This window comes from Thunnus maccoyii, chromosome 18 (assembly GCF_910596095.1).
Source record: "Thunnus maccoyii chromosome 18, fThuMac1.1, whole genome shotgun sequence".
Classification (NCBI taxonomy): Eukaryota; Metazoa; Chordata; class Actinopteri; order Scombriformes; family Scombridae; genus Thunnus; species Thunnus maccoyii.
In genome coordinates, this window is record NC_056550.1 from 266,508 (window position 1) to 284,601 (window position 18,094).

The 18,094-nt window shown below is 39.7% G+C and overlaps 1 protein-coding gene across 1 annotated transcript; it reads right to left on the reverse strand.

Moving 5' to 3' along the window:
- Window positions 1-3,501: 3,501 nt before the first annotated feature.
- Window positions 3,502-12,911, reverse strand: LOC121884680 (tetraspanin-4-like). The gene is made up of 8 exons (XM_042393636.1): window positions 12,609-12,911; window positions 9,400-9,469; window positions 8,880-9,071; window positions 8,544-8,618; window positions 7,975-8,070; window positions 7,056-7,169; window positions 6,295-6,378; window positions 3,502-5,582 (listed from the first exon to the last, which is right to left on the reverse strand). Exons 2-8 carry the CDS (start codon window positions 9,466-9,468, stop codon window positions 5,514-5,516), a joined length of 699 nt encoding a protein of 232 aa, XP_042249570.1. The 5' UTR covers window position 9,469; window positions 12,609-12,911; the 3' UTR covers window positions 3,502-5,513.
- Between the last annotated feature and the right edge of the window lie 5,183 nt (window positions 12,912-18,094).

Genomic DNA, 18,094 nt, shown 5'->3' on the forward strand with positions numbered 1-18,094 from the left:
AAAACGTAGATTTTAAGCACCCCAGGGATGAATTGAATTTGAAATCCTGAATTTGAAACAATCACAGCCTGTGATTGGCTGACCGCATGACCTGCCACCTGGAAGTATTTTCCTCACTGTCACCATGTTAAGGTTTTCTTTCAATGATATCTTTAACATTTTTCAACACAAAAACACAAAAGTGCCCTTGATAACTCAAAAATACAATAGCTTAATGTTGGCCAGAAATATTGCTGTTCCTGGCACCAGATTAATTTCCCCCGTGGTTAACGTAGACTTTTCAAAGTATGTGACTATAGAAATTGCTCTGAGATCAGTTTTAATGGCAGAAAAGTTAGCTGTTAATGTAGTGCAATTTTCAACATACTGATAAGCATTCAGGAGGCAGTTTAATATATGCATGATGTGGCTGAACAAATATTTTGCATCCATAATAAACAAACTCATTAAACACAGTTTGAAGCACTGCATAACTCCTGCCAACAATGAACACCAACCCAAAACCCCATTTCTAGAATACTAGCTAAAATAAAGTTAGCACAAAAAGTAAGGAAATTTTAGTTTGGTAGATTATTTCTTTGTTGTTCTTGGCAATACATCTTATACCACTGGAAAGCCTGTTTATTTCCCTTTTAAATGGTGCCACATTTGTAAGGAACGTGTATTTGTGGGATGAGCAGCAGAGCTGAGTATGTGGGTTGCGCCCATGAAAAATTTGCCAAATCTCCTCTGCCAATGCCAAACAGCTTATTCTGCCATTGACTCTTGTTTGGTGTTTGGTGGATTGGATGATTGAAGTTTGAAGAAACAAGACATATTGGCAATTTAACAGTTTATTCATTTATCAAACAGGAGCCTTAGTAGCGTGTGGAAGAACCATACACAGCCACAACAGCCTGGCACCTCCTCCTCATGCTGGTCACCAGCCTGGTCACACACTGCTGAGGGATGGCATCCCATTCATCAACCAGCATTTGTCGCAAGTCAGCCAACGTGGTTGTGTTGGTCACTCTAGCATGAACAGCACACCCAAGACCCTCCCACAAGTGTTCAATGGGGTTGAGGTAAGGACAGCTGGCAGGCCATTCCATCCTCTCCACTCCCAAATCCTGGAGGTAGTCTCTGATAAACCCCGCTCTGTTGGGGCAAGCGTTGTCATCTTGGAGGATAGAGTTTGGTCCCAGACTGTGGAGATATGGGATTGCCACTGGTTGCAGAATCTCATCTCGATATCTCTCTGCATTGAGATTGCCTCCAATGATGACAAACCTTGTTTTTCCATTGAGGGAGATGCCACCCCACACCATCACACTGCCTCCGCCAAAAGATGTTACTCAATCGGTAAAGCAATTAGCATAGCGTTCCCTGCATCTTCTCCACACTTTGACCCTAAGATCCAACTGCTGTGGCAGAATCTGGACTCATCGCTGAACATAAGGTTCATCCACATGTTCAGGTTCCAGTGCATGTGTTGCCGACACCAGCGCAAACAGGCCTGACGATGAAGGGCAGTCATGGCAGGCCTCCTGGCAGTCTTATGGGACCAGAGATTGGCTGCATGCAGTCTGTTCCGGATTGTCTGGGCAGAGAGCTGTCGGCCATATCGTCATGCAAACCTTGACTGCAAATCTGTAGAAGACAGCCTACGGTACCTAAATGCTGACAGGGTGAGGAAACGGTCTTCTTGGGGTGTTGTCTTCTTGGGATGCCTACTTCGTGGCCTGTCTCTGACATCCCCCGTCATATGGAACTTGGCCTTCACTTTGGAGATAGTACTAGGGCTCAATCCAAATAGTGGCGCAACTTGGTTTTACGGAACACCAGCTGGAAGTTGCCCTATCACATGGGTCCTATCCAGGGCATGCCGATTCTTGGAACAAACACCTACTGACCACTGTAGCAGGGCCCATGCTCACAGGTGCCTGATTGGCACCTGATTGGCAGCACCTGAGGGTACCAGAAGCTCAAAACAAGAGTCAATAGCAACAGCAAAATAAGCTGTTTGGCATTGGCAGAGGAGATTTGGCAAATTTTTCATAGGCGCCACCCACATACTCAGCTCTGCTGCTCATCCCACAAATGCATGTTCCTTAAAAATGTGGCACCATTTAAAAGGGAAATAAACAGGCTTTCCCATGGTATAAGATTTATTGCCAAGAAGCATTTTTACAACAAAGAAGTAATCTACCAAACACAAGTTTCCTTACTTTTTGTGCTAAGTTTATCTGAAATAAACCAACATCTTTACTTTTCTTAACATAGATCATCTAGATGCAGTGTAATTCATAGTTCAGCTATACTAGATATTTGATATAATTAGTAGATATATCTTTTTATGTCCTGTTTTTGGATCCGGTTGCGGCAAACCAACAGCTATTTGAAATGGAATGAAGCCCACCAACTGCAGACAACCCAAAACAGTAGTGGAATGCGTCAAGTCTGTCCACAACACAATGCTCTTTCATAGCCCTCTGCTATCAGAAACTGACAAAAAACTTTATTTCTCAGAATGGAAGGAGAAATAATTAAAAGTGATGGCCTTAACATTAAACTATCGTATTGTTGGGTTATCAAGGGCACTTTTGTGTTTTTGTGTTGAGAAATGTTGAAGATATCATTACAAGAAAACCTTAACATGGTGACAGTGGGGAAAATACTTCCAGGCGGCAAGTACACCGGTCAGCCAATCAGTTCAATCTGATTGAACTTTGATCAATGAAATTGCACTTTAAGGTGGGGGATTGACCTCTCATTAAGGAAATATTTTTTGTATTCTTGTTTTATTAGTAGTGAGTGTAAGGACAGTGACAGAGGATTATGGATAAATAAATCCCGCAGACTATCTTTGTGCGCGCACACACATGCACGCACATCGAATCTTTTGATGTCCTAGGGAGCATCAAAAATGAAAGACTGCATGATTTTTCTTGCAAATCTGTGAGGATTGTCTACATTTTTTATACATTCTCCCAAATGTACTGCATTGTTGGATGAATATTGCAAGAGAAGACTGCCACGAGTCTCTCAAGTGATGTGGAACTTCAACTCCAGGTTGGTATGTATGGTCGATGACAAAAGAGTTGCGCTGTTTGAGCTGTTCCAGCACATCCTTAACCACACTGAAAATTTTGACCGTGAAACAGTACATTGTGCATCGAGACACTTATCACAAATGACAAGCTTTGACTTCTGTTTTTTTTCTCTTTGCTTTCATTGGCATTTTTCACTTTGCTGATGTGCTCTTTGGAATTCTTCAAAATAAGAGCTTAGAAGTTCAGTTCTGTCTGGCCAGATTTGCAGATTTTTGCCAGAGCCTCAAAGATGAGTGGGGTGATATGGAGGCCATTGGACAGCCAAGTCTAGCCAGAGAAAGACCAGACCCTTGTACGCACTACAGAGAGCTACACACCGCTGTAATCAACAGCATCCTCACACAAATTAAGAATCGATTTGAAGACTGCTGTTTGCTGTCACAGGCCTGGATGAGAACTACAGAACACAGTTCGACCTTGCCAGACTCAGCACTGGCATCTATTTCCATAGAGAAGGAGCTGCATTATTTACAAATAATGTGTGAGTGCTATGTTTTACTCTATTTAAGAGAGACCTATTGCTTCGCATAAACATGTAGTACAAATAACTATGGCAGGGGTTGGCATCAGGGTGGCATCAGAGTTACATTAGAGGAAAACATTAGGAGAAAAAGCCTGAGTTTGATCATTCATTTAGTATGTGAATCTATATAAAATAGCATATATTGTGCCAGAGATGGACCATCTCCGGAGTCAGGCCAAAGTGTACCTGACCAGCCTCCAAGCAGGTTGCATTTATGTGTCACTGACCATGGCCAAGCTTCTGACTGAATCTCTGTGGTTTGAAGTTTAGTCTCTCTTCTGCATCCTTGTTTTTACTCTCAGATATCTGCTTTATTTAAACGTTTCCTTGCTTTCAGCCGTATCGGAATGGCACTAAGTTACTGCAGATGAAAACATTTACTGCTGTTGCTGCTTCATACGTGTTCCACTGAAAAAATAATGGAAGGCTTTTATTGTGAAAAATTTATAGGAATTTATGTGTTCATCCACCGTTTTACAGCTGCGACTTTGACCACTAGTCACAGCCATGATGTATACAGCCCGCTGCTTTTTGACTCAAGATAAGTGCGTCATTAGTTAAAGACACACCTTCAAGCGGGTAGCCCTGTGTTCCAGTACATGTGCATGGAAAAGGCCTATAGATCAGCCTGACAGCCGGCCTGAGTGAATACTAATTCAGGATTCTATGACTGTAGGGCTGGTAGCTTAGCTAACTGCTTTCTAGAGGGCTTTCTAGAGGGAAGAAAACCCTGTAGAAATCAAAAGACAAGTTTTATCAGGTAGTATACTCAATGCAACTAAATGTAGTGTACGCAAATATAAGTAGTGTGTCATCAGATTGGCCTGTGCAGTATTCCACATTTATCACATAGCAATAAGACAATAGAAAGAGGTTGGCCACTTAACAAATAATTACGAGATGCAGCTACCGATAGATACAGGGGAAAACAGAAGCGCTATCATCTTCCTCTTTTGGTTGCACAATGGTTGAACACACTTCTTTTGTGCCGCAAATCAAGCCCTCATTTTCCCGGGAGATCGTACCCAGTGACAGGCAGAATTGCACAGTTAAAGCAGGGCTTATAAGGAACCAATCTAAATGCCAATAGTGTCATTATTCTATAGCCATTACACTGTGCAATCAACGTTTACTTCATAATGATAAGTTAAAGCAAAAAGTTATCCATTTCTACTTTAAGGTTGTATTTGATTGGTATTGCTGGAGGTTTCCAAAAGAGGGTGCAATTGGGCAGTAGATAGAGATGCTGTGTTTCATGTTGACAGTGTCTGATGCCACTTATTATGTATATTATTAGTATGTTAGTATAGAATAGTATATTATTATTATTATTATTTCAGTATATTGTTTTTGTGTTGTGCCAAGTGGTTTCTGAGTGACATAAAGGAAGATCTAATGGTGATGCTGCAGTAGCCGCTATAGTGCACAGTGGTGTGCATGTGCATTTGTGTTGTTGAAAGTGAAGATCACCTGTCTTGTTGGTGTTGAAGCAGTAGTGCATATAGTGCATGATATTTGTGTGTATTTTGTATTCGGCTGTGTTGGCTGTATCGGCACCAACATGAGGAATTTGTGTGTGTGTGTGTGTGTGTGTGTGTGTGTGTGTGTGTGTGTGTGTGTAGGTAGGTAGGTGGGTGGGGGAGGTTAGTGCAGTTCGTTACTGAAGGCCCTGACTGAAACCCCATGGTACACTGGTCAAACTATGGCAAGAGACTTTTGAGGAATCTTAAGAGGAATTTCTAACCCAATGCATCAAGACATTTGAAAGACATCCATTTAAGGTCTGAACCCAAAGTAAGCACTACGGCACCACAGTCTGGTTTGGAGAGTATATTGAGATCCCAGAGCAGTTTGCGGTGAGCCATCACATTTTGGGTCAGTCAACAGCTGGTCTGCAGTCAGTCCAAGTACTTCTCAGCACGCAGAATTTGACAGTACATCAGCATGGAGAACACCAGGGCCAAGATCTGACAAGAGAAGAGAAGGTATGCAAGTCAAATAAATGTGTAACCTGCTAGGAAATAAAAACTCAATAACAGTCAGAATAACTTTTTTATTTGTTTATTTATTATTTGATTATGTTTGAAGCACCAATTTTCCCACAGAATCTTTTTCCTGATTTCTGAGTTCTCAAATTGAATGAAATGCAATCTTTTAAAACATCAAAGCGTTTTGTCTGCAATAGCTGACAGAAAAAAATATGTTATCAAGCGCAACATTAACAACGTAACATACTATAATTAATGTGAAGCACTTCTCATCAAGCAGGTTTTTTGTACACAGGCTACACTCAGGACACACTAAACAACTCTGATCAAGACTGACCAAAAAAGAATATGGAAATACAGCTTAGCTCCTGGGTCCCCACTGACATTTGACACTGATGTTTTTGTATTACAGTAAAATGGTTAGAGATATCAAAATTATGTTAAATAGTAGTAAGATGCTATCTTTCCTATATAATCATTGAATTCAGAAGTGTGCTGCTAACACTCTGGATGTGTGCTGAATTTTAGGGAAGTGCAAGTGTAAGTGTGTAAAGCTTAATAACAACGTATTTTTGTCAATATCTGCTGGGCTTGAGGTGTTATGAACCTAACAGATGGAGAAAACATGACTAAGGTCAGAGATGCATCATATAGATAAAAGAAATGATAAATAAAGGTTGGAGATAACTACCTGCACAACACCAATACACACACCAAACACCAGAACATGGGTGATGTTATCTAGTAGCCACTGCCTGGCCTTCTGGTAACAGGGCTGCAGAAGACAAACAAAGACAGAGTGTGGGGTAGGGGAGGCGCTCAGGAGGAATAGAATAAGTACACCAGGGAAAGTAGAAGAGTAGTAGTAAGGATGAAATGTAGAAAGAAGTGAAGGGAAGAATGATTAGAGTTATCTTAGACATCAATAAAGCCTACATCAATAAAGCCTTGGGACCCTACAATATCATCAAGCTGTAACTGGCAAGACATTTGACACAGACATTTGCATGATACTCTCACAGATTTCCATAATGGACAAATAAACAGATACACTGAGGTAGACCATCTCAGAAGCCATTTAAAATGGAATCCAGTTTATTACAACTTTGGCTATTTATATATTTATTCTGACCATCATTAAAAAAATGTACTCAAATGAATTGCTGAGATCAGGGAACACAGATATGAATAGAATGAGTACTGCAATCTTGGCACCAAGATGGCAGTATGACAGTAGACTGGCATTGACCAAGATACCACAAACCTTTGTGGCTAAATATTTTGGACTCCATTGCTGGAATCCATCATATTTAAAGGTATTCAGGCACACTCACGCATCTGGAGCAAATTTTGATTTCATTTGGGGGATCAGTCAAAAACGAAAACAATTGCCAGTTGAAATTTTACCCCTCTACATTCCAAAAGCCCCCTAATGCTGAGCAGTAAACCAACCTCACTCCAACCATCAACACATTGGTCTGTCCCAACAGAGCAGCAAGATGAGGGCAGCGTTCCATTCAACACATCATACCAGTCTGTTTTGTTCGTTACTCCACAGCATTTGAACTGTGAGAAGAGAGAATAAGATACAAAAAGTAGAGTAATACCACTCAGCTACATAACTCATGTATACACAGTTGACTAGACAGTATTGAGAGGCAGACTCAGGGACAGAGGGTACACAGTGATTTCAGTACTGTCACTAAGACTAAGCAGCCAAACAAACCAGCAGGTGGATGTTAGATGTTGTAACTGTTGTAACTGGAGCTGTGATAAAGGAAAGCAAATAAAGAACTTACAGTATAAAGAAAAAGGCAATGGAAATGGTAAATGGACTGCACTTATATAGCATCTTTCTAGTCTTCCATCCACTCAAAGCACTTTTATACTACAAGCCATATTCACCCATTCACACACACACATTCATATGCTGATGGCAGGGGCTGCCATGCAAGGTGCCAACCTGCTCGACAGGAGGATCTAATCATTCACACACTGATGGCACAGCCATTGGGAGCAATTTGGGGTTCAGCATCTTGCCCAAGAACACTTTGACATGTGGACTGGAAGAGCCAGGAATCGAACCACTGATCTTCTGATTAGTGGATGACCCACTCTACCTCCTGAGCCACAGCTGCCCCGGAATGATCTGTGCAGCATCACGCAGGACACTCAGATGTCTGTAGACGTTGAAATGAGAGCTGAAGAGCTTAAGGTAGATGCCTATTCCTATTTTAGCCATTTTCAGCACTACATTTGAAGCACACGGACCCTTTGAGATTGTGACAACTTGACATAATTTGTATTTCCTTTATTGGCATATAACCTATCCTTTATTCATGGAATATAAGAAGCCATGATTTGCCCTTACCATTTTCTGGACATTGTCCCAGGATTTTTTCAGTCCAGGCTCGGAATTGTAAATATTCATTCCTTCCTTTAATTCACCTTGTGCTTTGGAATCCAGCTGACCAAAGGAAAGAAAGACATACAGTTGATCATTCAATTATGACTTTATCATCAATTAAAACCAGTTATTTTTCTGATGAATAATTTCCCAAAGCCTAATGTTTTGAAGATTGTTTGTTTTGCTTAAAATACCTAAAGACATTCAATTCACAGTAATATTAATTAGTCAAAAGCAAAAAGAAATAGTAATGAATCAGTTTTTAGAACCTGGAACAACAGAATGTGATTTTACTTGATAAACGTCTTCAATAGTTAATGAATTCTCAAAACCGTGGTTCATTATTTTTTATTTTTTATTAGTCAATTAACTCTTCGGCACTTAAAATTTAAAGATGAGCTCCTGCCAACATGCTTCAACTTTGACGCAATGCAGTGGAGTGTCATCTGACAAAGCCTAAGACCTGTACTATCTCATTCCTGTGTGCACTGCACACTTCTTCAACTTTTGAACATTGTAGATGGTGAGCTCACCTCGTCATGGAAGATGTGTATAACCAACACTAGAGTCACCTCTGTCAGGACCAGGAGCAAAAGGATCACAAAGAACTGCAGAATAGAGAGCAGTTGGAGACTGACATCATAGTGTATACAAGAGCAAGCTATGTAAGCATTAAGATTAGAATATCTGCAATGTGAGCATGAACCGTGAGTTCAGTTTGTGTCTGAGCATTTTTGTTGTATCTCTCTCTTTCCTCTCATTTCCTGCCATCTCCCTACTGTTGGCTATCAAATAAGGGCATAAAAATGCCCAGAAAACATTACAAAAAAAGGAATATCTGCAACTTTGTTGTTATGTGGCTCTCTCACCATGACCAATAGGCAGCGCTGCTCCTTAAGGGCTCCAAGACAACCCAGGAACCCTGTCACCATGGTAATGCCACCAGCAACTAGCAGCAGATTGGCAGCTGAGAGGGATGGGAAGGACAGAGGAAGAGACGAAAACTCTGCTTGCGTGAAGGACAGCCACACTCCAACACCAAACAAACCGCATCCTCCTAGCTTTTAGGAAATGTAATGTCAAATCAGTGTCGAAACGTAGCATTCATCACAATGCAATGTCCTGAAAGTTGTGTTTCTGGTAGAGAGTGGGAAATCACAAATGAATGATGTAACAGTGAGATTAAGTCGACATGTCTGTAGAACTCAATGTTAAATCATTTTCGAGGCATGCACTAAGCATATTAAAACTTATCTCTCCACAACTCTTTAAATTGAGAAATGCTAAACTGGTAGAGGCTACAGAGAAATCTCAAATTAACTTTTTTGGAAATGCATCCACATAAACAAATATAACACCAACTTGGAACAGATTTGTGCAAATACTGACCCAGAAGATGAGGTTAAAGACAAACATCAAATATTTGACACAGGACAAACACCTCCGAGATGCTGACATCCTGCAAAAGAAAGAGAGAAACAGCAGTAGAAGTATGTTTTATGCTTCATGTTACCAGTAACAATATATTATTGGCTAGAAAGTGCAAAATATCCAATGCTCTGTTACTATGGTGACTGAATGTACAGTATCTTTTATGACTTTGTTGTAGTGTGTTTTGGGTTTCCTTGGTGAGAGGGGTGCAGTGTGATGAGGGAGATGGAAAATTTGTAAAGCAGGATGAAAAAACATTTGGATTGTGTCAGAAGTAGGTTGTATATGTGTACAATCATAAAATGCAATACTAGAGTTTGACAGATTCTCTCAGTTGGTACCACATACAACACCTTCTGTTCTTTTGCTTCCACAGACCTACAAAAAAAAACCTACAGGCTACTGCCAGGATGAACATACACAATTCATTTGTCCACAGTCAACTTGAGAATGTCTTTTTGCTGACTGTGGATTTTGTCCCCAAGTTCTTACATTGGAAATGTTAGGAAACAGTCACTTAACACCTGGTATGGACAAGAGGAATAACTACAGTGAATAAATCTTTTAATGTCAATGTTCATGTGACTATTTTTTACAAGAGACGTGGAAATTTTGTAAACTCATCCTTTAAATCTAGCTGTTTTCTTATGTTTTCAATTATTTCATAGTTTTGATGATGTTACTTAAAACATCCAGACATACATTTTTTTTCTTTTTACACCTTCTGAGTGTGCATGAGTGTTCATGTTTGTGTTCTGATGTTCTGATTTCCTCACACTGCCTGCTGACCCCACACAGGAAGTCAAACTGCTGACAGGAAGGAAGCTCCCTCCCCTCCTCACTAGACCTAATTATACTGCTGAAGGCATTTCCCATGACCACAGCAATCCTGTGACTCACAGGAGAGCTCAGGGCACAGGTCTTTTACCAACAAACCAACATTCTGAGGGAATCATAATTATCAATTCATGAGTGTGGACATTATATTTATTTGTGTTATGATTTCCAAAGCTCCAGCTGATCAAGTGTGTAAACTGCAAAAAATCTTTTGAATCGTAATATGTTTAATATTTGTGAGTTAGTCAGTGAATTATAAGTGTGTTAGTCAGAGATAGACTGGCTGGCTGGCTGGCATGTCAGTGCATGCAGTCTTGGCGTTATTCCCATCCAGGAATTTGGCCACACAAATAACACCGTGTTATCTGGTGACTTTCAGGACAATGTGTCGTGGTGGTTGTGGTGACGGCAGCTGTTGAAAACACTTTCCGTATTACGTTATGTAAATTAAATGGTGTTGCCACTGAGAAGCATTCACATTTCCTCACTTATTTTTCTGAAATTAATCTTTTTAAATTGCTTATTTGAGATGGAACACTGAGTCTCATTGCAGTATACACACTGATGTTCACAAGTTGAACAGACAGTAGGCTGGTCAAAGCAGTGAATAATAGTGAATAGCCTGCTGAATACTGGCTATGTGACTACACATTTTACACAATATTTAGCCACACACTCTACTTTTAGTGTGTGCACAGTGTCAAAGCAGGTCAATTGGTTGAATATGGGCCACTTTCTGATTGAAGATAACAGTATAAAATCACAAGATAGACTGTACTGACAATTTATAGGCTACGTTTTGTTTTCCACATTATAAGAAACGTTACGTGGTGAATGCTTCTTGATGAGCACAGTTTAATGTACATAAATGGTTGGTGTAGATAATAAACACATTGATTGATTGATTAAAGTAAAATTGATAAGGCTTTTAGGAGCCAGCTGCCGTCACTATGAGCCACCACAACTCATTAAGCTGAAAGTTGCCAGTTAACACAGTCACTGGTCTTATCTGCTGACTTTCTGGGCACCCATCAGTCTCACCCATCATGGTATTTCATTGATGCTTCACACATGACACAAATCAAATGGCATTTATGTTTTTATGAATGAATTTGTCACCTCCAGCCCATGTCAACCATGTCTCCTAGACATTACGTTCATGAATAACGAAACTGTTTTCCCAGTTACATTGCATTGATAAACATTATCTCTGCCTGGATTATGTTCACAGGTAACATTTTTTCGAATAAATGAAGCTTAATTTATATATGGCTCTGAGGTCATAGGGAGGAGATTGGGGTGGATAGTGAACATACAAGATGCAGGACTCTGACAGCAGAGACCCGGGTTCACATCCTGAGTCCTGTGTGTGTTCAGGTGTAGGCAACAAAAGTAGTGAAAGATGCTAGTGTGGCTTAAATTTTCATAAACATGTTTCATGCTTCAAGACACTGGACTTCATTCTGTATTAAACCAAGACCACAAACTTTCTTGGGAAAAAAAGAGAGAGAAAGTTGAAAGAAAGTTGAGAGAAAACATGATTCAGCAGCATTGTGTTTCTAACAAAACATATGTTGCAATGAAGTTGTATATGAACGTAATTACTAGGAGACAGGGTTGCCAAATGTATACTTTGCGTTGTTTTTGTCAGCCAGTATGGAGATACAGTAGAGTGGTATAACATTGCAACAACCAGGTGGCCACATTGGACCTCCTTTACTGGATTTCTTACATTATAGTATCACTGAATTGAACTTATTATCACATTTTTGCATTATGTATTTTGCCTCTATTTCTAATTCAAAAATACCCCATCATATATGCACCAAAACTTTTTTCCTCAGCCCCTTGCCTCTTGGCCTTTCCACCAAGTTGAGAAAAACATTAATTTTAGAGAACATTTTTAACATTTCAATATTTTTATGCACTGATGTACAGCCCAATGACATTGTTTTTTCAAGTTTACTTACTTTTGGTGGAATGTTGTTGTAAGCCCTTTTGGGTTTTTGTTTTCTTTTAAAAAATCTCACCAGCACAATCATTTTTCCTGCTTTAATGCCTTTATTTTTGTATCTTATTACATGTGCAAAACAATAAAATAAAACTAAACTTTGACAGGCCAGTGTGTCTGAAGAGATCTCCAGAGGAAGACCATAGTTACATCTTAACACATGTTAATGAAATACCAACATATTCAACTACTATTTGGATTAAATACTTATTCATTTAAACATGCTGAGTTTTGAACATGGTATATAATTGAAGTGGAACTTTGATGATGAGATTTAGCATCGGAATATAGTTCCAACTGAAATTTAAACAGATTTTACCTGAAATTGAGTTTCAGTTCTTTTAAATCTTGTCTTTGTTATGCTCCTCTTCGTAGTTCCCAACTCCTTCACCTTCTGGTTTTGATCTTTTCTTCGTTTTTCCTTTTTAGATCTCCTGTGGATCAGTCCCTGAACCAGCCAGGCTTTTCAACAAGACTTCCTTTCTTCTCTTCTGCTGTAGTGCTCCTCACTAATAGACTGTGTTCACCCCTTTCCCCAATTAACTTGTCTTCTTTCCTGATTCTAAACTTTATATTGACTTTATGTAGTTTTCCATATGGTTATTCTCCTCTCTCCTCAACTCTTTCCAGATGTGTGTGTTTTTGCTGTCTCTCTCTGAGCTCCTCCCCATTTTTCCAGTTACATGTCCCTCCCCCAGCCCTCAGCCTCTAAACCTCAGCATGTCTCACTTATTCCACTTTTTCTCTTTGTTCCAGAAATTTGAGGTCACTCTCAGTGATATTCTCCTACATACCTGTACATGCACATGTTCACACAGTTTCACATTTCCTTTACTGACCAAATGATGGATAAAAAGATGGGTATTTTTCAAATCTTTTTTCATGAGGCCAGTGTGTCTTAAAAATAAACATGCAACACAACTATCCCACAAATACTAAAAAGTGTCAATTTTGTATAATGTCACCACTTTTACTTCACATAATATCTGCCATTTCCAAAGCATACTGTTGCCAGTGCTCTTTATTCCTCTCACTACATTATGAACATCAATTTGCAGAGACCTAAAACTTCAAAGTGAACATAGTCAAAAGTCAAAGTTATAATGATAATATAACTTTGACAATGACTATGTTCACTTTGAAGTTTGGCCTAGCAATGCACAAGTGTAGAATGATTTTAAAAACATCCAAGAATAAATAAAGAAAAATAAAAGCAGATATCTGACTCTATTTTCATGTATGGTTATATATGTTGGGACTTAGTAGGAGCAGTTTTGGTTTTTAGCAATAATTAATAAGTATCTTTGATTATTTAAAAAAGTTATTAATATAAATTAATAACAGATTACAGGTAACAGATAACCAAAACAGCGAAAAGAGTCTCAAAAGGGGTCTTCACTTTAAAAATGACAAGATATTAGAAAATATTAATGTCTTGTCATTTTTAAAGGTGAGCAGTGAAGGTTTGAATTCAATCACTGACCCTGTCACCAAGCTGTTATCACAGTCTGTATGCAAACAATCAGGAAACTTCTCTTTAAATGCATGACAAAGTTTATTAACATTAGCAGTATCAATTATAAATCAGTATGCTTCAATTAACAAACATCTTTCATACAACTATAACTATCAAACACAAGCAATCACAATATGGCAGTTCTACACAGCCAGACAATATATAGCAGCAATACATGTGTGTGTGGTGTGTGTGTGTGTGTGTAGGGGGGGTTGCGAGAGAGGAAGTAGGAGGAACAAGATGTTGGATGCGAACTGCATGAGGTTACATCACACGAGTTCCGGTCAAGATGGCAGACATGATTACGATATTTGACCAGTGACTGTGATTTAATGGTGACCACCAGTCAACCAACACGTGCCTCTGACCACTACAATGGTGTCAGTCTCTAATGACAATGGTGATTGTCTCTGTTGCTTAGCAACACGTGTCTGACTACAGAGTAGTGTATGTGTGTCAAAACGTACATGTACATGCAAGTGGGTTAGTAAAGAGGAGAGGGTGAAAACACGTGGGTGTTCGCCAGCCATGGTCTGATTTCAACAAATTAAATGCAACCCATGATCTCACATACGATGGCAAGCTGACACAGAGCAGTCCAACCAGTTGGATAAGCACAAATCAGTTTAGCGTGATAAACAAAACCAAACAAGCAACAAACAGCAATAATACTTTCTCAGTATTCTCAGCCGCAAAACTGGACTCACAGTCTGTTAATGTCACAACAAACAACAGCAATAAAGGTGAAAATAACACACACCTTAACAACCTGTCTCTGCCCAGACTAATGCCTCTTACTTGTGTTGTTTAAGGACATGAGTAGGGTGTGTTAGGGTGTGTTTAACATTGTGGTTCCCTATGAACAGAAGGACCAGAAGATAAATGGCAGAGATCCACTGATGCCCCTGTGGAGATTGATTTATTATGTACTTATTGTGTTCTAATGTGGTTCTATGTGGTCATTGCTCTGTTTTATAAAAATAACGTTGTTTTAGCATGTCATTCAGTATTTAATCCACATGCTCAATTTTGTACTCAATTTTCAATATATTTTCTTCATTTTTTATTTTTTCTTAATTTTTTTACTCTAACCTGACTCTAATTAAATGTAAATGTGGGGCACGCACAGCCCACCTGTGCCCACTGGGGAACGTTGCAGGCCCACAGTGGGCCCCATAGTGTGGGGCCCACATGTGCCCTGCATTTCACGTCGGTAATGGGACCCATAGTGGGCTGCCCCTGTGTGGCTCATTTTATTCCTGCAGTGGCCCCACATGGGTCCCAAAGGGGCATGTTTGCTGGGGTTATGCTGCTATAGGCCTAGACTGCCACAGGCCCTATACAAAATTGAATTGAATTGAATTGAATTGATCTGAATTGAAAAAAAACAACAAAACCCTCTTTCACCTGTTTGGAAAAAACAATGAAAGAGCATGTGTACAGTGTTCACCAAATATCTATTCTTTATTCACTGTTACTTTCTCGCTCACAGGACTCATCAGATAGTAGAAGACATGCCTGGAGTGATAATATTGAAGAAGAAATAATAAAGGCAGTGGAAACAAAGTTGCTTACAGTCACAAATTTTAACAACCAATACCAGGTTTAAACTTTTACAATGTAAAAAAAGTGTTTAATTATTATTATACCTATATTACTCCTTGTAACATACACAAGTTCAAACCTAACATTCCAGATCAGTGCATTAAATGTAACGAAGATATAGGGACATTATACCACTGTTCAAGAGAATGTCCTACTATCAAAGATTTTTGGAAGAAAATGATGTTACATGTTTCCCACATTGTTAATTATGATCTTCCTCTGTGCCCCAAATTATTATGTTTACTATATTTCCGACTGTATGTAACTCAATAGTTGAGACTTAAGTGTGACTAAACTGTAGACCATTAGGAGTTTTTTAATTTTCCTTTTTTTGTGTTTTTTGTTTTTGTTGTCTTTTTGATTATTCTGTTTTGTATGTTTGATATATATGTTTAAAGCAGAATAAATATGATGTTAAAACAAGAAAGGATCCATGCCGCTGCTGTGCATGCATCCTTCCTAAACAGAGTATAGGCTTACATCAACCATGCTTTCCAAGTACCACACAATAAGCCATCATATATGCCAAGAACAAAACCACATGTAAGTGGTTCAAACAAACAAAATGGCTGCCATTCCTTTTATTCTCAGTGGAAAATGCAATATTTTCACTTTCAGCATTTTATTTTCATAATCTTTGTTCAGTGAATGTATATGATGTTTAGTTTGTCAGTTATTATGAAGATTTTTGCAGACTTTCTATCGTCACTATGGTGGTTGCTATGGATACTGCTACTGCTGCTGTTATATTATCTGTTTTATTTTATGTAACTGTTGATGATCTTATATGATGATATGATGTTCTTTCATAAAAAAATGTAGATTTTAAGCACCCCAGGGATGAATTGAATTTGAAATCCTGAATTTGAAACAATTACAGCCTGTGATTGGCTGACCACATGACCTGCCACCTGGAAGTATTTTCCTCACTGTCACCATGTTAAGGTTTTCTTTCAATGATATCTTTAACATTTTTCAACACAAAAACACAAAAGTGCCCTTGATGACTCAAAAATACAATAGCTTAATGTTGGCCAGAAATATTGCTGTTCCTGGCACCAGATTAATTTCCCCCATGGTTAACGTAGACTTTTCAAAGTATGTGACTATAGAAATTGCTCTGAGATCAGTTTTAATGGCAGAAAAGTTAGCTGTTAATGTAGTGCAATTTTCAACATACTGATAAGCATTCAGGAGGCAGTTTAATATATGCATGATGTGGCTGAACAAATATTTTGCATCCATAATAAACAAACTCATTAAACACAGTTTGAAGCACTGCATAACTCCTGCCAACAATGAACACCAACCCAAAACCCCATTTCTAGAATACTAGCTAAAATAAAGTTAGCACAAAAAGTAAGGAAATTTTAGTTTGGTAGATTATTTCTTTGTTGTTCTTGGCAATACATCTTATACCACTGGAAAGCCTGTTTATTTCCCTTTTAAATGGTGCCACATTTGTAAGGAACGTGTATTTGTGGGATGAGCAGCAGAGCTGAGTATGTGGGTTGCGCCCATGAAAAATTTGCCAAATCTCCTCTGCCAATGCCAAACAGCTTATTCTGCCATTGACTCTTGTTTGGTGTTTGGTGGATTGGATGATTGAAGTTTGAAGAAACAAGACATATTGGCAATTTAACAGTCTATTCATTTATCAAACAGGAGCCTTAGTTGCGTGTGGAAGAACCATACACAGCCACAACAGCCTGGCACCTCCTCCTCATGCTGGTCACCAGCCTGGTCACACACTGCTGAGGGATGGCATCCCATTCATCAACCAGCATTTGTCGCAAGTCAGCCAACGTGGTTGTGTTGGTCACTCTGGCATGAACAGCACACCCAAGACCCTCCCACAAGTGTTCAATGGGGTTGAGGTAAGGACAGCTGGCAGGCCATTCCATCCTCTCCACTCCCAAATCCTGGAGGTAGTCTCTGATAAACCCCGCTCTGTTGGGGCAAGCGTTGTCATCTTGGAGGATAGAGTTTGGTCCCAGACTGTGGAGATATGGGATTGCCACTGGTTGCAGAATCTCATCTCGATATCTCTCTGCATTGAGATTGCCTCCAATGATGACAAACCTTGTTTTTTCATTGAGGGAGATGCCACCCCACACCATCACACTGCCTCCGCCAAAAGATGTTACTCAATCGGTAAAGCAATTAGCATAGCGTTCCCTGCATCTTCTCCACACTTTGACCCTAAGATCCAACTGCTGTGGCAGAATCTGGACTCATCGCTGAACATAAGGTTCATCCACATGTTCAGGTTCCAGTGCATGTGTTGCCGACACCAGCGCAAACAGGCCTGACGATGAAGGGCAGTCATGGCAGGCCTCTTGGCAGTCTTATGGGACCAGAGATTGGCTGCATGCAGTCTGTTCCGGATTGTCTGGGCAGAGAGCTGTCGGCCATATCGTCATGCAAACCTTGACTGCAAATCTGTAGAAGACAGCCTACGGTACCTAAGTGCTGACAGGGTGAGGAAACGGTCTTCTTGGGGTGTTGTCTTCTTGGGATGCCTACTTCGCGGCCTGTCTCTGACATCCCCCGTCATATGGAACTTGGCCTTCACTTTGGAGATAGTACTAGGGCTCAATCCAAATAGTGGCGCAACTTGGTTTTACGGAACACCAGCTGGAAGTTGCCCTATCACATGGGTCCTATCCAGGGCATGCCGATTC

Bases quoted from the DNA above. Each gene is read 5' to 3' on its own strand.
- LOC121884680 (XM_042393636.1), bottom strand. From the start codon at position 9,468: ATGTCAGCATCTCGGAGGTGTTTGTCCTGTGTCAAATATTTGATGTTT. The intron at 9,072-9,399 runs GTCAGTATTTGC...ATTTCCTAAAAG, and splicing joins TCTTTAACCTCATCTTCTGG to CTAGGAGGATGCGGTTTGTT. The intron at 8,071-8,543 runs GTGAGCTCACCA...TCCTTTGGTCAG, and splicing joins TACACATCTTCCATGACGAG to CTGGATTCCAAAGCACAAGG.